This window comes from Anopheles funestus, chromosome 2RL (assembly GCF_943734845.2).
Source record: "Anopheles funestus chromosome 2RL, idAnoFuneDA-416_04, whole genome shotgun sequence".
Taxonomy (NCBI): domain Eukaryota; kingdom Metazoa; phylum Arthropoda; class Insecta; order Diptera; family Culicidae; genus Anopheles; species Anopheles funestus.
Genome location: NC_064598.1, coordinates 62,877,200 through 62,902,114, shown reverse-complemented (window position 1 = coordinate 62,902,114; position 24,915 = coordinate 62,877,200). Strand labels below are relative to the sequence as shown.

General features: G+C 38.6%; 1 protein-coding gene across 7 annotated transcripts in view; it reads left to right on the top strand.

Moving 5' to 3' along the window:
* The first annotated feature begins 378 nt into the window (after positions 1 to 378).
* LOC125766113 (serine/threonine-protein kinase 24) overlaps positions 379 to 24,915 on the top strand; it is a 43,314-nt gene continuing 18,777 nt past the window's right edge. For 4 of the 7 annotated variants that reach the window (XM_049431769.1, XM_049431768.1, XM_049431767.1 and 1 more), the window contains exon 1: positions 17,761 to 18,777. Coding sequence is in view for 3 of the 7 variants with exons in the window: in XM_049431771.1 (XP_049287728.1) it covers positions 12,035 to 12,514 (480 nt within the window). In the remaining 4 variants the exon portion in view is untranslated. Of the gene's footprint in view, positions 2,423 to 5,312; positions 7,460 to 10,531; positions 12,515 to 17,760; positions 18,778 to 24,915 lie in introns of those variants that run through there. The other 3 variants (XM_049431773.1, XM_049431772.1, XM_049431771.1) reach the window with 3 other exon arrangements.

Genomic DNA, 24,915 nt, shown 5'->3' with positions numbered 1-24,915 from the left:
CACTGCAATTAGGGTGATAAGTAGATAAATTAAGAAATGTGCTAATGTTGTTTTCATTCTTGAATAAAGATTGTACCGTAAATAATTTATAAAATATTAGAAAATCGAAATAGTTTTGATGAATTATCTAAAAACTACAGAATCAATAAAAAGATTTACAAAATTATTCCGTATCAAAATAATCAGTACATTTCTATTGGAAAAAACGAAACGAAACTAAAGCCAATAATTATTGTGCAAAATTTAAAAGAATAAGTATTTTTGTGTTATTTGGGAATGGACAATTCCAGTTCAAACTTCAGCGCTTCAACGAAGATAACGTCAAAATCGTCCATCACTGAACGAAACACAAACGTCAAAGCAGTGCCGTTTCTTTTGACGAAACCAGTGTCAAACCCATTCCTCTCGCGACGAAAAGTGTTAAAATTCAATAAGGCACTTTAATGAAAACAGAACAGTTTTTGCCTATTAGTTTAGTGTTCTTTCGGTTATTTAACGTTACAAAATGGTTCACCAACTGATTGCTTCCTAGCTGAACCGCAGGTAGGGAAAGGAAAACAAACAGCAGTTCAAGCGAATAGCGCAGCAACGCAAAGTTTCGATGTGTCGCGATTTTGCAAAGTCGGTAGGAAATTGCGACCGCTACCCACGAAATTTCTGTAGTGTAATAAAGTGCTGGTAAACAGTTGCGCAAAACAGCAAAGGTGCGTACCCGTGGGAGAACCTTGTCTACGCGTGGTGTGAAGAGAAAAAATCGTACGTACTTTGTCGGAATGTTCTACGCTACTGCTACCGTCACCGTCGTCTTAGGCATCCGTCGCCAATTGGATTTAGTGTAGAAACTGTATTCCGAATAATAGACACGTAAAGCAAGAACCGTTGCTACTCGTCATAATGGTTATTGGAGAGACTTGAAACAATCTTCTGACGAGACAGCATCCAGGCAACAAAAAAAAAAAACACCGAAGCATTCCCGTGGCAGCAATGTCTTACCGTCTTCGGTGATGCAACGCGATCAGTGCTTCTAACGTAGGGTAATCGTTTTGTTATTACTTTTCACATCGACCGATCCCACCGACGAAGCAAACTACCACGAAAACATTAAGCCTGTGAATATATAAACTATCATCAACACGACCTATACGAACCGTAGCCGCATTGAATTCCGCACCTCCAATACGGTAACCCGTGGCTGTGTTTTGGAGAGAACTTAGAACTGGAATTGCTAAACCCGTGACCGCAAACTATTCCTCTTTTAAGTGTTTTGTTGTCCATTCGCTAGGGGTAGATGCTAGCAATCAGCTCGGAAATGTTTCGGTTCTATTTCCGACCAGCTTCATCATCGTATACATTCCCATCGGGAGGTGCGAGCAGTGTCGCATGATTGGTGTCTCTCGAAGGAATCTACGTCTTCCGCTGATCCATCGTAACGGAACAGAACACCGGAACACGTTACGTAACAATAATAGCAAGAAGAAACCGGGCTACAATTGGATTTAGCAAAATAGTGTGGCCACAGCTTATCGAAGTCGACCTTGGTAAAACGAGCAGAATACCGAGCAAAAACGGTGCTAGCTCGATCGAACGTGTCAATTAGTGCGGTTGCCTCCCGAATAGAAAACGCAGAAAAGTAACCAAAGCAACCTTCTTCGCTGGTTTCTAGGTGGGAAGTGAGCCAGTAAAAGGCCCGTGCAAGAGAACGTCACACTTAATTGGTCACACACCAGTTATTTTCGCCATTTGGCCAGCACCAACCGTAAGCCAGCCAGCTGGGCCGACTTCGACCGCGTTTAACGTTGTTGTTTTTTGTTGTTTCTTCAAAAGTTTTGTTGTAGTAAAACCATTTCTTGCCTACCTACATTTGCGTGCAGCTTTCCAACGGCGCGCATTTGTTGCACCTTGCTTCCGTTCGTCAGCACAATCAAACCAAACAAACGTCTGGTTCCGACCATTCACTGGTAGGACAAAACGCGAATGTCCTCCAGTTTTGTTGCTTGATTCTGCCTGCACGTCACTGCACGTCGTATCGCGTACAGGAAATACAGCACAGCGGCGTGGTGCAAAAATACAAGAGAAAACATAGCGCACCGTCGTTTATTTTGCGCATCCACAGGGAAAGGCCATAAGTGTATTTACAAACACAGTATCTGTTGGTGCAGAAAGCAGTGCCGGAGCAGGGAGGAAGATCCACATCGTGCGCGTGTGTGCGTGTGTGTGTGTATGTCTATGCATATGGTTCGACGTACCGAGCGAATGCAAACGCAAATATATGTGCTCCGCGCATCGTCCTACGAGTGTGCCAATTTATTGTAAGAACGGTAATATCTAGTGTTTAGATCCTGCGGTCGTCAACATTACACTCAACATTATCAGCTCGAAGCGAAAGTAGTAACAACGACAACGCGCCATGGCTTTCAACGAGGTAAGTGTCTGTATTTGTTAAAACATGTTAAACTTATGCTTTGATATCAATTTTAGTATGCGAACAAGAATTCACCTGTCCTGGGTGCTGGGTGTACCGCAAACGAGATCACTGGATGTATGGCCGAATGTACGCCAATACGGATCAGACTGCAGATGAACGTTGCAGGACATTTATCTTCTCCGGACAACGACCTTGACCGAAATGCTTCTCACGCTGCGGTTTACACACCACGTTAGCAGACCGAATGAAGGAAGCATGAGATAAAACTTCCTTGCTTATCGATCATGCTCACTGTGCGTCACTCGCATCTGCAGATTTAACGATGCTCGAGACCGATGTATTACCAACCGGAAACGGATACATTCGATACCATTAACGGCAGAGGCCGTGCCTGCATTTGTTGCCATTTGCGACCTATTGATGTGTCACTAAATCGCCCGAAAACGCATTAACGAACAACATGAAATTTTACACCTTTTTTACATGTCCCAAGCCCTAATGAATTACGTATCTTTTTGTGTTATTGATGAAGATGGACGATTAATGTGGTTTGAGAATTGTTTAAAATCTGCTTCACTATCTCCACTAATTAAAACAAAACTGTAGCTATATGAGGACACATGTTAAGTGATGGTGCGATTTCACATTTGTAAATTGTAGGATCCGTTTGGCAATACTTTATATTGCCCGTCTAAGGTCGTGGCCAATTGATTGAAGATATATTGAAGTTTGTTTAAGTAAATTTCACTTCACATTAAGCCTCGATAGATATGTTTATTTCAAAAATAGATATAGCATGTAGAAAACCATTACGTCGCATTGTTTGTGGTTCGATTGAATGAATCACGAATTCCGTTTGATAAGGAACCAAAGCGCAAGTCACAGTTCATATCAGCTTTGTTCTGTTAGCAGTAAATCTTTCTCATCGGTGTTAAAAATGTTTCATCCGGGTTTAGATACTGATAAGGAATTAGATTAGTATGTTTGGGCACTTCCTTAGAAACCTTAGGTGTAATTGAACCATAGGATATTACCGTAACATGGAACATGTACTGAAACAAGGAATACTAGTTCAATTTGTTTCTTAGAATGTTTTGATTGGTTTAGTGTTCGTTGTGATTCATCATATGCGACCTATTGATGTTGTATATGTTTCTAAGTCTCACATGCATTCTCGTCACCGCACACGAAATTCAATATCTAATTTTTGTTTCGTTAACCTTATTCGTATATATCCATTCACCGGATGTATGTTTCTTAATGAGTTGTCGAAGAGGGATCTGAAACAATCCATCAAAGATCATTTGAGCAATAGTTTCAAAGTTTTTTGGAGGTGTTCAAAATTCCCAGAACTGGTATTGCAATGATTATACACGATAATCAACAAGGTTGTCTCGTATGGAAACAGCGCCTATTTCGAATGAAAGGAAAAGTATGCAACGTTTAGACCTAGACTCTGACACACCAAAACTGCAGTTGCTTCGTGCCAAACAATGCTTACACGTTGCAATCGTGCATAATACGACGGTTCTCAACGTTAATGAAGGGCAGAAGGAGATAGTGAGTGCGCATGATTGCGTGCGACTTATTTGATATCTTTGCACGTAGTTTCATTGGTCTGGGGTCGCACGCCCGTACTAAGACTGAATGTTTGGGGGCGCAGGTGGAACCATTTTCTTTTGTGAACAATTATGAGCAGTCATGATAATGATAATGAGTTTCCCGGCTATTTTTTTCTACTTCGAAGCGAAGGGACAGCGTGGTGGTTTGTAAGGAGTTTCGCACAACTTTCAACATGTTTCCAACTGGCAGAACAGTTCGGAAATGATCATTCTTCTATTTGTTGTCTGGCAACTTTCGCTTCTGCGACATGGTTTTCACCAGATGCATGGCATTGTTCAATAAAAATACATGCCTGTATGCTTCTTTACCCGTGGTCAGCACATCGGAAGAGGTGACTATACGTAAACTAAAGAGCCATGTTGGAGTTCAATGAATATTCATGTTTGATCGTTCTCCTACATGATCGTTTTTCTATTTAAAAAAAAGGAATATTTTTAAAAATAACATTCAGATGTGATATGTGATTATGCTTCAGGCTTGTCTCGGTTGGCCCGGAACCATATTGGGTTAGCACTTAGAAATTAATGTTTCGGTTTAGCAAGACCTAGCTTACAAATCTAGGTTGACTTGTTGTTTAAATAACAATCGTACCGTGTATCGATTTAAGTGGACCCATAAAGTGTGTGAAAGGAATTGTGTTTGTGGTTTTGAGCTGATGTACACATAGCACCGATAAAGATATAATTTCATCTATGCGCGCTATGCTTATGTATGGCCGAATTGAAGTGCTATTGAATTCAACAATCAACGGTTTGTGCAACATTATGCTTCTTCCAAAGATGATGGCTAACAGTTGGCTGCTTGAAAGAAGAAAAAAGAGAGAGAGAGAGAGAGAGAGAGAGAGAGAGAGAGAGAGAGAGAGAGAGAGAGAGAGAGAGTGAAGGAAAAAAAGACAGATTCAACGATTCTTCGATCGTTTTTGCTTTTGCCTAGAAATGGATGAACTAACAAATATAATGTGGCTATAAGAGGTATAGTTTTAAAGTTTTTACAGCTATTTTCATGATATCAATTATGAATAGTTTATTGGGTCAATTTGAACAAATTGTTTGAAAGTTTGTTTAATTTTATTTTATTTTTTTATTCTAATGATATTGATTGGAGAATTTACTGGCAAATGTGTTGTTTATGTCCTAATTTGTTTAATTTAGATCATTTAAAGTATATTTGCATGTTAATTCTTTAGACTACGAATTTACATTATTTCAGTTCTCAACTTTGAGCACAGTATGGTGAAGTGTTCTTTATGATATTTTTTTCATATCCGTTAATAACGTCATTCTTGTTTTGTATTGTTTTGTAATACTTGAAACGATGCAATAACTAAAATTAAATTATCAATAATAATTTCATTTATTTCCTTTATATTTGTACTACTGAATAATGTTAACTGAATGGGTTAAGAGATGCGTTAAGAACGTTATATCTATTAAAGGTAGCCTTTATAATGGGATTCATTTATGATGCTGCAATGTTTTGAAGCTCTAAGACAATGGCGATAAACAAACAGGTTCCATTATTCCAACGACAAAAGTAGGTCGGACATTGGCTTGGGCTGTTACATTTCCAGCCTTCTATTCAATCTTCTCGGCGATGAGCAATGCTCAATGGGGCTTTACCCACCGGAGGGAGGTGTGCACTGAAAACACGTTCATTGCGAGAACTGTTGTTGAAACAACAGCGAGCGGATGATACCCAAGATCAACAAGCAACCGTACCGCGCGCAGAAGGAAGTGGATCCGGTTGCAGGCCGTACCGTTGACTTACTTCTTGTGACAGGTCGGAATGTTGATGTAGCTACGCGTCCAATGATTTTGTTTTCCTGTATGCGTTCAAGCGGCGGAATAATATGCTGTAGCACCTTTCCCCAAAAGCGTTCCCAGGGCGACACAAACACAACGCACCCCAGCAGCAACAATCTTGAGATTCCATTCCCTCCTCAAACCGAAAAAAACCGGTGATCAGGAAGAGAATGTGAATGACGGAGCTAATTTCTCCCACAAGCTCACGAATCCCGCAGAGGAAGTGGATTTTATCCCGCGAGCAACCTGCCACAATCTGGCTAACTTTGCAAGAAGTCCACCTCACGGTCCGTCCCAACCCTGTTCATGTCTGCAATACAGGCACCTACAGCATGTACGCACTTCTCGGGTGCAATAATCGACTCTTCTAAGGCAATCAGAGGCAGTTGGCCTGCGCCGTCTCTCAGCCAGTCGCGTTCAGTATCTTTCTCTCATCGGAAGCACACGGTTGTGCATTTCGCATCGTGTGCCGGTGTATCTCGGTTAGGTTAATTCGTGTTTCGTGTGCTTTCTTTTTTCTCCACCAATCGCCGGGTTTTCTGAGGTTTCCATCGTGAAAAACAAATCCAGATTAGGGTTTAACGAAACTTAAACCGACTCTGCAATTGAACGAAATGCGGAACCTGTTGCTCGACACAAATAACGGTGCCGTATTACTTTCTTAGTTTAAGACCCTTTTACTGAATGTCGCAGAAGAATTGTAAAGATAGTGGCAATTGTCATCAACTCCTGTAGCATCGGGACTGTTGATGTGTGCTGATTAAAGGTGTTCGAAATTTGAAGCTAGATTAGCTAGATTAATCCATCATTTTCTGTATCTTGCTATTGTGAGGTGACCTATTTTGTGCTGTTGCATGTTTGCGTCGTTGTTGTTGAAAGTGCATTTATAGTGTAAAAACGGGTTTCATAGGGTTTGCTGAAAGTAATTTAATTTAATTTTACACTATTATGAATCATGTGAAGGTGCTTGATTGTGAAAACCTTTATCGGTGATGTGCCTAACAGTGCTGGTGTATTGTGAGATAGCCACGGTCGTTGGCAAAATTATCGCAAGTAGCTCTTGGGCGTGCAGGTGTTGGTATTAGTATCACGACTGATAGAGTGTTCTGCGGTCTGTCCGTCAATCAAAGAGCCATTTGGTCTTTGTTAGAGGGTCTAAATTTGCTTGAGTAGATTGAGGTTGTGTGTGCGATTGCTGCTGATTGTATCTCGCTGGTTTTGTGTATATTCGTGTCATTTTTCACAACTGTCCACAATGGTGTACTCAAGCCGTGACAGCTGCAACTATCCAATGTCTTCACTGATGAGGACATCTGTGTCCTATGATCCGACAAATTCAACGTCCACCGTCGCAGATTCCGAAATGGCGTCACATCCGTTGACAATCGTCGACGAAACGATTGTCCATGATTGGCAAATCAGTTCGGCAGGTCTTGGTTGTACCGACACCCAGGAAGCATTGTTGGCCGCTTACCATCAATCCTCGTGCACCCCGGAACGGCCACTGTCGGCAGGTTCTGCTTCCACCTCTTGGTCTGCGGCAAGTGGCATCGAATCTGCAACGGATGAGTTCACCGTTAATCAGCACCATCAGCAGCAGGAAAAACAGGTATCGAGTTCGTTTTGCTGTTTTTTTCTTACTTTGTGCTGTTATACTATGTGATCAGTTGCCGGCTGCTGGCCGGTTTCTAATGGTGAGGAACTTGGCCCAAATGTAGAAGTAGCAGAAAAATGTAATCGGTGATAGGCAAAAGATGGCAGCACCAAGTGGCCTACAAACCATCGGGAGAGGAAAGATGGGATCGATGGCAATGAAAGATTCTCCACAACTTTACGGTATTTTTATCGCAGCCAAAGTGCTTTGCTACACAACATTTTGTTTTATTAAAGTGTTGTTTAGGTTTAGGTTGTACTTTTTCGTATGTGGGATGGCTTCAACACATCGGCTTGATCATTGTAATCGGTTGCAATGCGCTGGTTTTTTATATAAATAATGAAGCTTACAAAAAAATCTCAAGACTCGATTGCTATTATCGATATCATCCGATGTTTTGTTCAACATTTCTCTTAATGTTTTGTCGGTAGTTTTTCTAAGCAATTATGATATTATATTTAACAAAATAGTTGTATTATTGTTATAATATCGGTTGTATATCAAGCGACTAACTTATGTGATATTATATGTACTTTTAAAATGTAATGTATTTGTTTGCCGTGAGACATTATTTAAGATATTTTAATTATGTATTTAATGAATATGTTTGTTATTTACGTTTTTATCATACGTTTCAAATATTGAATGAGGGAAAACATTCAAAGATTCAAAGATTTTGCCAATAAATTCACGCGTGGAAAGTAGCTATCGGAGCTATTTTGTTCATGTTTTGGATCGGTATGGCAAACGACAAGATGCACCAATACATCCCAGTACTAAATCATTAAGCTTTGAGGGCGGTTTACCATTGGCGAATGGTTTGGCATTGGAAGCATAGTTTTTTTAGAGAAAGATTTTTCTCATTTACTTTTACTTTAGAAACACCGCCACCAAATGGTCGCTAGTGGTTTGTGTTATGTGGCTTCGGAAAAGTTTAATGGCCTCAAAAGCTGGTTGATTATTTCCTCTTCATTAACGGCTTACTTTTCCTTCATAGGACAGGTTGTCGGAGTATTTAAAGCCACTAAATATGTTTTCGGATATCCATTACATTGTTTAGCAAAACAGGTGATAATTTGATGTATTCATATGAAACTTACGTAAACATTTTTTTATTTTATATAAAAGTTGCTCAATAATTAGTTATGCAGACAGTTTAGCTAATAATTAAATTAAAATTTGTTAATAATAATAAGGTAGAATTGGTAATTAGATAAAATCAAGGAATGGCTATCCCGCTACGTGGGTAAAAGAAGTATTTTAATCCAGAAATGGCATCATAACGTCGTTAAGCCGAGAAGAGAGAGAATCAGACAAAATATTTTTATGCTCTAAATTTGGTATAATCTAAAACTATTGTAATGGAAAACAGATAATGTTGAACAAATTTATAAAAGAGGCAAATTTAGTTAAAATGGCCGAAAAGTTTGTAAACATTAAACAATCAAAAGTACTGTTATCAAAACTTTCTCCTTACCATAAAACACAGAACATCTTTTTTTGTGTACTGTAAATACTGTAGTTTATTTGCAAAATATTTGATGATATTTCATGGCATGTTTTGATAATGATGTATATTTTTAGGTATTTATTTATTTATGTATATATTTCATTATTACCGCTTTTGAGTATTGGTACCCTTATTGTAAGTACGTTTTTAGCATTTATTTAACATACTTACTTACTTACTGGTAACCACTTATATAGAACTGCCAGGTCGTATTGCTGAATATGATTCCTATGTGTGGCAATGTAATAGGAATGTACATTTTAACATTTTTTGGCGTACCTTTTGGAGAGTGACTAAGTAGAGCAACTTAGCCGTTGAAATTTGCTGACGTACCTTGTTTGCTCGACTGTCCTTCGCGGATTGGATGAAAAGTAATTAAATTTTCGCATCCTGAATTCCGGCAATGTCAGCCGTTGACATGATATCGATTTTTGAACAAACAGTGTGCAAAAAGGACCGTAAAAAATGGGGTTATCCATTCGGGAGGCCCGAATTGGTTCATTTTATAAAATTTAGAACGAACGATGTAGTAATCGAGGTATAGCTTCACGTGTGAGGTTGATAAATTTAATCTAACGTTAAAAAGATTGAAAGTGCCTCCGTTCCGTGGCGTACCATATTATTCATATTTGGTCTCAGTGCTCTGTCGATATCGATCGGATTTTTTACTCGCTTATTCTGTTGTAGCCTTCAGATTTAGTATCGTGTGGATAATCGATGAAATATTGCTTCATAGATTAGGGATGACAGTTTCCATTATCCAGCCGGAAGTTAGCAACGCATAATAGCCATGGTTGGCACTGAAAATACATATTTAAAATGAAATGAATGGCACAACATAATGTGCAAAGGGTTGGCAGCTTGCATTCGTGGAATGGCAGCTGCGGTGCGATGCAAACCAAATAGTGCATATTGTTAAGTTTTTAATTCCGTTGAATGTTGCATTAAGTTTTCCCAGATTTAATGACATTACAAACTCTGATTCATCCCAGATGGCATATGCCCAACTTAAAATAACATAAAATTTCGCTTATGCATCTGGCGTTTGTCTATTGAGCACATTGTTGAATTATTTATCTGCTCCATTCAAGAGAATGAATGAAATTTGATCTAAGGCGCATGGATAACTTAATGCGAGAATTGTAATTATATGTAATTGTTAACATGGCATGTTTATTGTAGCATCATATCAAGTTGATCAACTTGTTTCTATTTTTAATAATGGAAATGACCAAACTGAACTGTATATGCAAACACAGCAATTTTATATCTTTTTATTACTTTAACATTGATCAGATCAAATAGTCAAAAGTTTTGCAAATTGTTCCAAAATTATTAGCTATTAGCAATGCTAACAATAGAGCCTGTAGAAATAGAGGCTCTATAATAGAGCCTTACAAAAGTAGAATAAGAATGAGATTATGCATTTATCATGTCCATAAAATTCGGAATTTTTTAGCATATGAAGAATAATGTTTTAAATTAGATGCAACATGATTCATGGTGTTGTTTTTATGTATTTTCTGGTAATCATAAACAGCAGAAATCTATCTTTGTACTAGTTGTGATGATGTATTTTTTCGACGATTTCAGCAATCTCTAATCAGTGAATGGATTTCTTTCAGAAAGTAATAAATTATGGTGCCTTATTAACATTCTTCTAGCAATTGTTTAGGATCCCGGGACGTTTTTTCTTTCAAAACACATATCACTTGCTAGTCACATATATTCAATTTCTCACAGGATTGTATGAAATGAGTCGTATGTGTTTTCTTCCCAAAGGTTTTTTTTTTTCAATTAAATTATGTCTTTTAGATGTAGAAAATCTTTATATTTTCCATTCTTCAAAGGTTGTGCGTGTCAATTTTTCCCATACTACGGTCCAAAATAATCTGGAAAGCCGGCCTATTTAGCATCCTAGCCGACATGCATTCGTTACTCTCGTCCTTTGAAGCATTTTCCGACTTTTTCAATATTTTTCACTCTCTATTTGATCTCTCTCTCCCTCGCTCAATCTCTCTCACTATATCCTTTTTACTCTCAAGAATTCACACATTCATCACAATACGAGCGTAGTATCGAGAATGTTTCTAGACACATTTTCACTCCCATCGGAAAATTTGCTCAAATACTGCTCGGAAAATAATAGTGGCCTCTCCTTTGTCACCCGAACAGCAGTGTCATCGCTTCGTCAGCTCGGATACCATCGTCGGTGTGTTATGGTTTCATACAGCACCCACAAGAAAACATTCAATGGCCTTTTGCCGACACTCTCAAATCAGATGCCGTTTAGCATTCGCAAGTGTTACAGGCTTGAGTTTGTGCAGCAGGAAGCGATGAAAATTATCCTTTCATGATTTCCGCCAGTTTGCAAAAGTGAAAGTTTTTCAATTTAATTTTGGTTTTGTTTTGTGAGAACGTGCATTTTAACTCGAGAGTTGGTGCGTCGCGGTTTAGCGTGTCTTGTTTTTGTGTTGTGTTGTGTGGGTGTATTGTTTGGTGAAATTATTTTCCCTACGGATGCCGCACTTCCTGCAATGCCCATGTTGAGGGTGGATGAATTTTTCGTGTTCCACACTCGGTTGATAGTGCCGCTGGGGAGTAATTTGTAGAAGGCCACAAATCGAAAGCATATGTCCGACGCGGTGCAATATTCTGAGCTTTTCAAGCGGTGTCTATCGTTGGACACTACGAAATACACATAAAAGACAACAAAAATCAAAAGCCACACAGTGTCCTTTTATAGATAATTGTTTAGCGAAATAATAAAAGCACTTGACATTCGTTCGAGATAGGATTTGAATTGTTCTATTAGATTACATGAATGTTGTTCGTGAAAGCTCACCAACGCTGTGCTAGTATAATAAGTTATCACCATTGATAATCGCGTGCAGCGGTGCAAGGCAGGTGTAAAGAAGAAAAGGATTAACTTCTTTAAGTACATTCTGTCCTTTACGATATTTCGCCGTTGGAAAACAGTCCACAAGGCTGAGGAGTGTCCATCGCCCAGTGGATTTGCGATGGTTCTCCAAAATGCCTCTGGGATTGCAACAAATACACCTGCATCTAGCAACGATGGGCCCACATTGTCACATTGTGGTCAACAGTACATTGATGCCGATGCAATTGGCTACGATGGAGATGGAAATGGAAACGACATTGGTCAGCATATTAACTGCGTCCTTTCTTCACCATGCTCGTCATCATCGATCCACTCGACGACGACCGATTGCAACCGGAATCGGATAGTAGCAAAGGTAGACGAAGCGAAATACCATCACTATGAGTCATCCAATGTGATGAATCATGGCAACAACAGCACTAACAACTATCATAACAATAACAAAAGCACTGGTGGATGCAAACGTCAGCATCCAGCAGCAAATGGAAAAGGAGTATGCGCGTCACTTTTTTCCTTGGGTCGTTCATCGCAGCAACAGCATGATGGGGACAGTTGTCACAGGACGAAGGCACACAATTCCGGATGCCGTATGTCGATGGTACGTTGGAAAAGGGTGATTGATTATACAGGAAAGGAATTTTAATTTTTTTACACAAATACTTAAATTGTTTATTAAACCATTTTTTATTTTTATAGCGAATGCGGGTGAAATGCGTATAAAAGATTGCATATTGATATTGAGATGGATTTATGAAATTAGATTAAGAGTAGACGATACTCTGTGATAAAACGATTTTAAAGCGATAATCGTTATCCATTAAAACGTATGTGTCGTCGAAATGTGGTTCATTTGATAAAAATTTCAACAATTTCGTGTTTGCTCGTACCGTGAAATATTATGAATGGAAATGTATTGAGTTTTTTAAATCGATTTTTACATACTTTCCACCAGGAGCAAACAGAACAGCGTATGCGAACGAAAACTTTGATACAGTAGAATAGTAAACGTTCACTAACAAAAGCATTTCGTTTTATAACCGGAATTCCGGCTTGTTGTGCCAGGACGTATTTGCATGCTTCATATCGTGTAGTCTTTAGAAAATTACGAATATGAATAAAACGTTTTATTGGATTATATCCCTGGACAGAGGCAGGAAGTGGTAGTTTTTTTTTTTGCTTTTCCTCAACTCACCACCGTAACATACGCCATGGTGTTTATGTGTTGTTTAGTTACTTTTTCCGTATGTTTGTAGATTCATACGTCGTAAGAAAATAAATCGACCAACGGTTACTTACAATCCACGGGGTTTCTATTATCGTTTGTTGAGAAATAGTATATTCTTGAAAGGATTTCTTGCTCACGGTAACATTGTGTCGGTTACTAATTCAGCGACGATTGTTTATTATTTCTTAGAAAATGTAGTTCTGTTCTGCAAAATCTGGGTTGTGGGTTGACAACAATAATCTTTGTTGAAAATTATATTAGAATTGTGCTTTTTGAAACGTTCTTTTTATGTATATTTTAATTATCTATAACAATCAACAGCCATTTTGTTTTCTTAGTTTTTTCTGATAGTGTATAAATTTTAAAATTGATGTTCACTACAACGTTTTATTAATTACTCGGATCGATATTGCCAATTCATGAGTTCAATTAAACTTTTCATTAAAGGTAGAATATTTAATTCGAAGAACACAGGATAAATACATGTATCTTTGCTGTGTAAACGGTTTATGGGTATCTTTTATCATTGTGACATTTTTTGTTATTACACCTCGTTTAATAGTATGTGACCTGGAAAAGTTGAACTTAAAATAGATGCGACTTAGCTTTTGGATGCATGCCTGTACTTTCTACCAATGAGCAACTTCAAAAAACGTTCGATTATAACAGAATGAACGAGGACGATGCCATCCAGTAATTCGCAATCGTTCCTCAGTGCGTTCAACGCATATGGCCGCGATCGATATGTTCTATAAATAAAACGGTTCTCGTAGAATCTCTTAAATAAGGATGTTGGGGATTTCTCTTTAATTGAAATTCGTTGTTGAATGAAGTTGCTTTTACTTATATTACAGAAATAGATAAGAAAAAATGTTAAAAATTTATTATTTGGTTAAAGTTACATATTCGTCTTATTATTGGCTTAACCTACTAAGTAATATCAACTTTTTGCTACATTTATTTTTAATTCATTACCGGATTAACAAATCTTCATTTGCCTTTTTCCGAGTTGTTCACGTATTGATGTTCAAGAAGTTATTCAGATTTCTTAAAATATGTTAGAATTTTTTTCGGTGCAAGAAATTTTATCAGTAAATGTTTGTAATAAAATCAGTAGCAAAAGATCAGAGTGATAGCAATGAAAATTACCTACCAATGGAGTCGTTAACAGCACCTACTTTCTTAAGATGGGGAATTTAATCAACGCGACTAAGATGAAGGCTAGCGTGTTTAATAATCGTTGATCTGTTATTCAAATGAGGAACCGGACTTGAAATATGTTATTTGCATTATTTCTTTGACCTGGGTTAAAGCGGATGACCGCTAGATAGAGCTACTTTCTTTTGAGATATTCGCTCTCTCCTGCGATGTTTGTCGCATTTAATAGGGATCTGGTTCAGATGAAGCAACCATTAATCTTTAAAAAAGCGAACCAGCTTATTTTTGCATGACCGGCAAGTTTATGTCTGGTAAGGTGCTGAAATAAACGCTCTAATATAGTTATAGGAAATTTGCTTCAACGAGGAGTTATTAGACTTCTTCAATGAAACGTTAAAAACAATCGCAGAAAGTACAATATTGATGTTCTGTGTTTGCTAAAAATGTACCTTTTTGTATGAACCTTATTATATTTTTATTTTTATTTTTGAATTATTGATTCTTCTGATTTTTTGATAAAAAAAAATATTGGACTTTTTGTAATTTTTGAATGTATTACATTTTGATATTTTTATATTTGTTATATTATAGCTGCAACAAATAGAGAAGGAACAGTTAATTTTCATTCAGTTTTATTTATGACCAAGGTTATTTGTGCTTTGTACATGTACTTGAAATGCGTGTGAACTGCTACAAAATGTATATCTTAATAACATTAGACAAATCAATTGAAATCACATATTCTTAGAAGGATTTTCATTTATTTTATGGTTTAATTATTATTATTAGCGATTATGCTAATCACTGTGGCTAAAGATCAAAATTGTTGTTGTGGAAGAAAAAAATGTATAATAATGTTAACAAATTAGTACAAGGTTTTACGCACCGGTTAGCACCTGCATTTAAATCCTTTGAAGTCCTCAATCTAAATCATCCAAATGTTTTTCGGCGTTAAGCGAAAAATATTCGGTATTCAATGTATTTATTTTCCATACATTTTTATTTCACATATTTTGGTATTTGTCATATTAGTTTCTAACACATGGAAACGTGTTAAATATAAGGTTAAGACATATTTCAACTGGGTCGATATCACTCCTAAAAAATCCCTTAGCAGGCATAGTGCTAGAAACCATTTTCTGCAACTAGTTAGCCAACTTTCGCGTGGCTTTGGTAGTGGCAAATTAAAAATAGCTAAGCTTTCATTGGGCTTTTCTTCACTCGGTTGACACATGTCATCCAGCTTGCAAGACTTTGCCTTCCCTAGACACTGTGAGACTTCGAAATGTCACGTTTCTCTGGTTTGCTTACGACGTGTAGCAATATTGAGGTAGTAGGTTCGTTTCATTTCGCACAGCTTCGTGGCGTGCTGTGGGATTTAGAACCAAGAGGAACCTACAGCAACGTGACAAACGTGTCATTGTCGCTTATGTTCACGGGGGACAGAAGTGCTGCATTCGATCGTAGTGAGTGTTCAAAGTGCTAAATGTAAGCACTCCAAACATAACACCACCAAACGTGAATGCTATGTTTGGAAATAGGAATTATCACTTCATCAAAGGGAATTAGTTGGGAACAGTACTTAGGGAATAGCCAGTCGTGTGGTTATGAAACTGTCAATGTGCAGGAGTTTCAATGTGAAATGTTTACATTTGTATCCTAAATGTATGAAAAGAGAGTTAGTTTTCAAAATCTTTTGTTTGCTAAATATTCAGTTCTATATGATAGGGGTTATAAAATGATAATGTTACAATTAAATTAAATTATATTAAAATTAATGTTTTCAACATTACATTTCCATATATGTCTCATACTGAGTATACGAACGAGAAAATAATTTGTATGTTTTTCATTCTCTTTTCAGGTGAGTTAAATGTGACGTGGTATCAAATGCACGGTAATGAATTATATAATTGTTAAAAGTAAAACTTAATATGAATGTCCATTAGATAAATTGTGTTTGATTTCTTCTTGGAATGGAACTACAAGCTGAAGAGGTTTTGACCTTTCATCTGATTTTTTTAAATTTTATTAGCGTAGCACAAGAGTCAATCCTATGTTCAGGCGTACGGTGCCGATAGGATTCTAATCCGTTCCTGTCGTGTAGGATCGGCGCTGCTATAATATACAACACATGCTCCCAATCGAACTTTTAGTCCCAAAAATCTTTACACATTTAAATGTTTCTGAACTCCTGTTTAATGAAAATTTTCAAGAGCTTCATAAGAAATGATTTCATTGTCGATAATGACGCGTATTTTGAATGGAAGTACTCTCGACATTTCTTCTATAAATGCGCACGTTATGCATAAAGTTCTCGTGTTATAGATGGCGTCATACCACGTGGTCACTCACTGGCCGGTTTCGTGATGTATCTTTATCAAGAGTAGACGATATCGTTTTTTTTATGTTTGTACATACTTTATTTTCTGGATTTTGGTAGTTCTGGAGATGGTAGTTGGTAGAAACTATTGGATTAATTCTGGATTATTATGCCGTGCTGATTTGTTGACTGTAGCATTATTTTTAGTATTATCTATAGTATGTGAATTGCCCATAGTGGAATACACAACACACCACTCAGTTGTATGAGAAGTCAGTTGAGTTTTGCATCCACTCACCTAAAAAACAAAAAGTTAAACTGATTATGTTGATTACGGTGAGGCATGCATGTTCTCTCTTTTTGGCTTAACGACTTCTAGATCACGCCGGCCTTTTCTGGCTTACTAGAATTACTTTACCACGTACCCGAATAGTCAGTTCTTCTTACGCGGAACAATCCGGATAGGATTTGATCTTTGGTGTTGTCGTATGGGACCGGCGCCGTCTATCACATACACCACTGGGCCGCCCCCATGAGGCATGTTACTGTATCGTTTAACTCAAGTAAATGCTTCGTAGAACGTATAAAGGAATACTATTCGCGTATGTAAAAATGAAACACTGGATTGTTTTACCGTTTCGATACTGTTGTACATCTTAATTGTGACAAAATTAAAGAAATATATGGGTCTATAATGGGTCTATATGGGACAATAATTGGGGCGCCCCGGTGGTGCATGTGATAAACGGCGCCCGTCCACACGGCCGGACCGGGTTCAAATCCCATCCGGACCGTCCCCTAGTAGCAAGGACTGACTATCCGGCTACGTGGTAAAAAATAAGTCTAGTAAGCCAGAAATGGCCGGCGTGACCTGTGTTCAGGTCGTTAAAAGCCAAGAAGAGAGAGAGAGATGGGTCTATAAACTCTGATTTTAACTTTACTTTCCTCTGTCTATCATGCGAATATGCGGCTAGACGAATACTTTTCAGATTTACCGTATATTCCTGTACGTATTCGCCGATGGCTACTGAAGTATATGAACGCCATAGTTGTTATGTTTTTTATATACATAATATCAAGTATGATTTCCAATTGGCTGATGACTCAATTTTAAATAGTAAATTTATTGTTACAATTATTGGATAATTTATCCATAGTTCAGTATGTTAGGTGTGTTTTTCATTTTAATCATTAAAAATAAATTATAATATAATTATAAAAAGAATAATACTCGTTTGTTAACGTTTACGCAGTACAATGATTGAATTGTTTGTCATCAGCTGGTAGCAATTGTTACAAATGATGTTCAGTGCACGATTTTATGCTAGTGTGTTGGTTAAATTCCATCCACCTGTAGTACCGATGCCGAGTGTGCACGTTCGCATCATGGTGTTCGTAACAGCTTTGATGATTTTGCCTCCCACCTTACACCATTCATAGCCATATCGTCCGCCAACGACGTGGTGGTGTGATGGAATGTTTATGTTGAAGCATATGTTTGTCGCCGTCGCCAGGCATGGTTGGTTGTTGTGTTTCATGCGGATGTTGGGGCCACGTAACATGCTGCGGCTTAAGCACGGTTTACCCCGGTTAGCATGCTTTTAAACTTGTTGAATCATTTGCGGTTTGAAACGAGAGTTGCAGATGAAGTTTTCTGTAGCGCAACATACGCCTGACTTCTTTACGATCGTACCGGAAGAGCAAGATAGCAAATGTGAAGTATGCGGTGGTGAGCTCGCGAGGCGCTTCTCCATTTTTCAGTTTGAGCATCCCTTACTTTACGATAAATGCGCCACGCAGAAGGTAGACGGGTGCGTCGCGATGCTTGAATCGTATAATGGGATTGTTTGCCGTTTGGTTGCTTTCGTAGGGCCTTTTTTGTAGGGAAGTAGGAGAGTAAAAGCTGCGGGAGCACACGCGGCCAAGCGGTATGTGTTGGTTTCGTGCGCGACGTGGTTGATTCCGTTGCGCGATCGGTTTAGGCGCTCAGTTTCAGTTGAACTTTCGGTCAGGAAACGCTGCGGTGGCGTACGTTATGCACGTGAGGCGCAAAACAAACTGCGCGTAAAAGCTCTAGCGGGACGTTTGAGTGTGTTTTGAAAATTAGTGGAAAAATATTAAATCTTTAACAACCTTTATCGTTGTGTCTTATACGGTTGGTGAATATTTTGTGTCAAATCGTTTATAGGTGTGCCATGTGTTATAGAATAGACCTATGTAAAGTCAATGGAAAAAATGAAGTTTGCCAGATAGAAGTGATATTGTTAGTGAAGTTACTTCAACCGTCACGATTGATCTTTGGCGAAGTGTTGAAAATGATCGTGCAGTAGTCGTAGTTGTGAATCGTTTAATTATCGGCTTGAACGTGATTCCACATTCTGTGATTATTGTCAATAGTTTGTTTATGGCGTGTGAAAAGCGTTGGGAAAATTACTTACACATTGTGTTTGAATGAATTATTACGCATCGAAGGCGATGGAAAGTTGAGTTATTTCAACCACAACTGCACAATTTCATATAATACTAGTGGTGTACTAGTTAATTGTTTAGAACAAAAAGTGACTAGACATTGGATTAAACAAATTCATTTTCATTCAACGAGTAAACCTTTATGCTGATTTTGGTGCGAATCATCACATACTGAACCACAAATTCAAGTAAAACATACATAAGAAGATTTATTTGTTTTGTTCGCAGTTTTCTAAAGTGTGTAATTGTTTTCTAAGTGGCAGCATATTGCGTGCAATATAAGTGGCAGCATATTTTAATGCGGTTTGCTATTAAAATGTGTAACGATCATATCAATGTTTAAAGTGCGACGTGGCATCTTTTTATAACAAACATACATCAGTAAAGAAAATAGCTATTCCGGGTATATTCCGATTATCTTTAACTATGATCATGGATTATAAACCCAGACATACTGTTCTATTTATTGTTTTATTGTGACGCATCACCTTGAAAGATATGTTTTTTACGTGACTATTTAAACCTGTCTGCTACATTTCAAGGACGTCTTGCTACCTTTCTTATCGTGACGCTGAAGATCTTATAGCGAATGAAAGCTTCGTTTAAATGAAAATCGGGTTTGCTTGAGTATTGTGTTTATTTACATGATAAAATATTGCAAACCGGATATTGAGAAGCTTTGAGAATGCCACAATATATTAGCATATTTTGTATAGCATTATCGACCGTTTCGTGGCCTGAAGTTGGATTGTTATGAACAGATATTTTCTTATTTTTTTCGTACAAATTTGCAACCCTTGTAGCAATTGAAGTAAGTTTGAAATTTCTCTTGGCACCTGGTACGGCAAGTCGTTAGTAGATATGAGATGGGAGGCGAAAAATATTAGCTGTTTTACGATGTAGGTTTGCCACCAAATGGATACAGATTGATTTAGTGCGGTTTGCAGATAATGCTGATATTTGAAACGAAGGCGAAAAACGCTGCTGTTGGTATAGTGTAGTAGTTTCTGATAATGGTTTCGATAAAAACTAGAGCATAACGAGCGAGACTGTGCATCAGTAAGGGGTGAATGTAGAAAATATTTTTCAAGTTCAATTACCTTGTGGAATGTAGGAATTTGATAGTTTTACTAGAGAAGAATCATTGTTTCGGCTATGTGATCATTTGTCACAATATTCAAGTTATATTGCTCAACATCTTGCTTAACAATCTATTGATATTGTGTGATTTTCATTTTAAATTTAACGAATGATTATCATAATTTGTTTGGCAATTTATATAAGACCGATTTGTTGAACTGCTGAATAGCAGAAACACATACATTCTGCGCAGGTTGAAATTGTTCGTACATAATCGTGCAATTAAAATGCGATATCATTGAAGTGGGTTGCCAAAATCGATGGCCAAAATTCGTCCAACCTGGTGGTAATACCCGTTTAGTTTGTTGGCTTAAAATAAACTTCAAACCTGTTCGATGAACCGGTTGGATTTTCAAGAAGAGGAAAAAAGATAAAATTTACACGTATACAATCGCGGCAGAATGCGTGAAATATGTACGGTTAAAACTTTCGCTGAGGATTCTGATCGTGTGTTCGAACAATTGTTTGTTCCAACTGCCATTTGTGCAGTTTGTATATGTTTATTCTTGATTATGTCTTACAAGCTAATTGTTAAACAAACCAACAGCAATGCTATAAATCTATACAGTAAATCACAGTTACATGTAATCACCTTCCAAGTGTTACACAAATTCTTTCCTAATATACCAAAAATGTTGGTGATCCGAGTGATATCTTCTTCGCATTGTGGCTCATCCAAATGTGATGTTCCGCTCGTGCTTTGAAACTGTGTGAATTTGTGAGTGTGACTCCCGAAGGTGAGGCGTCTTTCACCTACCGAAGCGTATGAATATTTATACTCATGTGGCATGAATCGGATACCTTCTGTTTCTTTCGTATTTTTTAAAACTATTTTCACTGTCATCGGACAGGTTCGCATTCCCGGCATTGGGGCATCGTGCTGCTCAGGGAATAATAAAATGTGAAGAAGCGTACATTATACGAACATCATCTCAAACGAAAGCTTCGTACAGGTGTGCGAGTGATGGTGGGTTTGGCATCGTTGATGTGGAATAGTGGGAGACTTTCGACCACGATCCGAAACCATACTCTTGTTTGCGTCTCTGCGTTGGTCCGACTTCGACTGTGAGCCGCTGAAGAAGTTAAAGCAAACTATTCAAACATTCCGCGGAAAGTGATGGGTATGTGTGTATTGTATTTGTACAGGGCACTAGCAGTAGTCCACAACCTTCACCGGTTCGACCACGGAAAGGTAACCTACTTTCTCCCGTACGAACGTGCCGAACGTCTCTATGGCCAACTCGGCTTGCGCCCAATTTCCTCTCAAACACGCACATTACGCTGGCGGTGCTATTGCCGAAATGAAACGGCCCCAGAAATAAGTAAAAGAAACACAAACACATACATATTCACGCATTTAAGCCAGTGCTTCGCACCACTGAAGTATGCTCGCGCATAAGCCTAAAGCCCGACCTAAAGTGTGTTTTGTCGTGGGTCCAAAACGCTAATATTGTCGTTTTGTTTTTTTTTTATTTAGAGATCTTCTATTTTCAAAGCTGTTCCTTTTATTATCGTTTTCCAACATTGATGTCATATGCTTCCAACATAACTTTAAACGGGTTGAAAAAAAAACTTTTATTTTCCAAACGACTCGGGAATCATTGGCATGTTGGCTTCTCTTCCATAGCCGGTAGTGTGCCAAGCGGGTCCAAAATCGGGAGCAACGATTTTGGTAACGGTGGTTCAAATTTGGAGTTCGTGCAGGTCTGCTCGATCAAGTCTAACCTTCTTTTTCTGGCTACCCAATCCTGGCTGATTGACACATATTCGCTGTTGCAGCGGCTCTGAGATAAGCCGCGGCATGATTGTCGAATCGTGCTCGTGCGCCCCGTAGCCTTCATCTATTCGAAGCATAATTATGAGCAACATCGCCATTTATAGCCCGTTTAAACTTCGCAAATCAGGTTATGGAGTAGATCAGGCTGAACGAAACAAATGTGCTTACAGAGTCTGGCGACTAGTTTACACCATAGTTTCTGTGTTATTTTGTGGTTTTTTTTATTTGACCCTAACTTATTTTCCTAGCCGTAAACATGAAAAATATACAACCAAACTGATAGCATATCTAGCACACTGTCCGTTTTACGATGCTGCTACTATCAACAAATGATATATGAGAGTGTGTTGTTTCGGAGGCGTTGAGAGAGTAAGAGTGTGTGAAAGATTTCAGTGATTGCATAAAGGCAGCCTTCTTGAGCAACATCGGTCACCCGGTGCCTAGCAACCTTGGTGTGATATAACAGCAAGGCCTCCGAATGGAAGCTCCGCTAACCTAGTGGCATTCGTCCACCAAGAAAATGCCGAACGCTTTGTGGACGTCACCATCATTTGTCTTGCGTATCTGCGGCATTGCCTGCTGTCTTCATTGGTCGACGGAGTCTACAATCCGTTCGAAATCTGAAAAACAGCATCGCAAGCCAGCCTATCGCACATACCTTCAGGCACTGATCAATGTTTCGTCACCGGCAGCGCAGATCGTGGAGTTATTTCTTTTATGGACCTTTATTCATTAGTGAATGTGGCGCGAAAGTATAAGGAACTTGATTGTGCGCCAATACTTAATGGTTGACGGTCTTTTAAGAATTTCAAATATGACGCCAATACTGAAGGAACATGTGGGTAAATGTCCCCAGTGAATTGAGTATGTGAGCAGAGTATGTTATGTAGACCCTGAGCTGAATTGCATCACAACGCATAAGTATGTGATCGTACATTAGGAACTCTTAGTCATCTTTCAGTAGTAATAGTTATTAATAGATGAAAATTCGATAGAAGACATAATCCGGGAAAATAAATAAACAAGTTAACAATTGTTTTGTTTGTCTAATATTAAAGGGTACTGATAAAACAAACATTTCCTTTTCCAAACTGCGAGAGACGTACGAACTGTTTCATCTGTGAATTGTTTCTTAACCGGTATCCATCAGTTGATTCGTTCGCGAAACTATAATAATGCATAATTTTGCACGAAAATTGAATTTTGAAAACAAACGCTACGCAACTTGAAGACATAGTGCAGATTGTTGGTTGTGTGGTGATCAGGTGTCTGTGATAGCCTTGAGCAGTCTGCTCATCAACAGCGTCAGCACAGCTATTTTTTTAAACATATGCCATCATCATCATGTTTACCCGTTAGCCAGCGTACCATTTGATGGATAGATGTGATATACGTTGAACCTTCTTTAGGTTATGTGTCTTGATCGCCCCTGAACACCCGAATGAATATTTGTGGTCAGTACCTTTTGGAGTAGTTTGTGAAATAATAATGAAGAGATGTGTAAAATAGGAATCACAGTACCAGTAACAAAATAGATGTTAAGCACGGGTAGTATGCAACAGCAAATCAATCATCAATGTTTTGGGCAACATAAATTACCCCAGCTTGTCGGCATGCAGATTTCTTGCTAAATTCACCAATCGTTTCTGCAGTAGTCTGGGGCTCACCGTGTATATCGTTCCTGCTGACGACCGAACGTTTTCTCGGCAAGGCTCTCCGGTTGTGTCGTGTACCACGGTCCAATGTTCAAGGTTGCTCACCTTGAACCGGATAGTAGCCGTAAAATATGTTGCGCTCACTCCAACCCGCCGAGTGGAACCGAATGGCTGGGTGGGGTCGATTGATACACAAGCCACATTTGGCCTTTAGCCACCTACAACAACTCGGCAGTCATAGGATCATGCGACAAACAATGACAAAAGTGCACCCAAGGCCCGTGCCGCAACTCTCGGTTCCGGTGCCAAAACGGTGATTGCTTCCAAAGGGCACACCCAAGCACAGAGGCAAAATGCGGTGCAATCTCGGATGCGGACGGCATGGAAGCGTCGTGTTGGCGACGTCAAGCACTATTTTTGCGTCATGTCGGTCGCTTGAATTTTGTTTGTGAGTGTGTTTGTATTGATGCATTGGATGTAGCTACTCATCCTCATGTTTCTAACAGTGTCGTTGATCATACCGTTCGATGATATCGTCTCAAAATATAGGCGTAGGCGTTGGCGCGTGGCTTGCAGATGTGATGCGGTGTACGCGTTTGAGGAAAAGACAGTTTGACCTCGCAGGACAAAAAGCTCGTGTTGTAGACACGGGAATCCAGTTTTATACACACAGATTTAGCCAATTGATTATCGATTGTTGAACTCGATGCACCATTCTACAGACATGCAATGAAAGCTGGAAATGGCTGCAGAAATTGGCATGCATTGAAAGTTGGTCGTGGCATCGCATAATTTTCATGAATTTATCGTTTCCGCTTCCGAGAGAATCATGCCAAATAAAAAATTTCTTAACAGTTTGAGCAATGTGCTACGATTGAGCTACATAAATTGTTAGGTTTGCCAGCATTTTTCATCATTTAAGTTTGCCCAAGCAGCAAAGTATGGTTGTCATTTGTAGATGAAAGACATTCGCTTATATCGCACTTTGGGCATTGGAAGTTTGTTTCTACTTTGCTCGGTATGATGTGAATTGCCTTACCCGAAATGCCAACAATTCGATCGTAGCACTTGAATTGTGTACGGTCACTTTTTTTGCACCTTAGGATGCATGCCTCAGCCAACAATTACCCAAAACATACATAAATTGTTGCTTTAATTGCCCTCTGCGGATAGAACCATCTCTAGCAGTGTTCGTGCAAGTGCTTCCCATGGTCAGAGAGTGTGGAATTTGCACTGTCAGTGCATCGTTTGC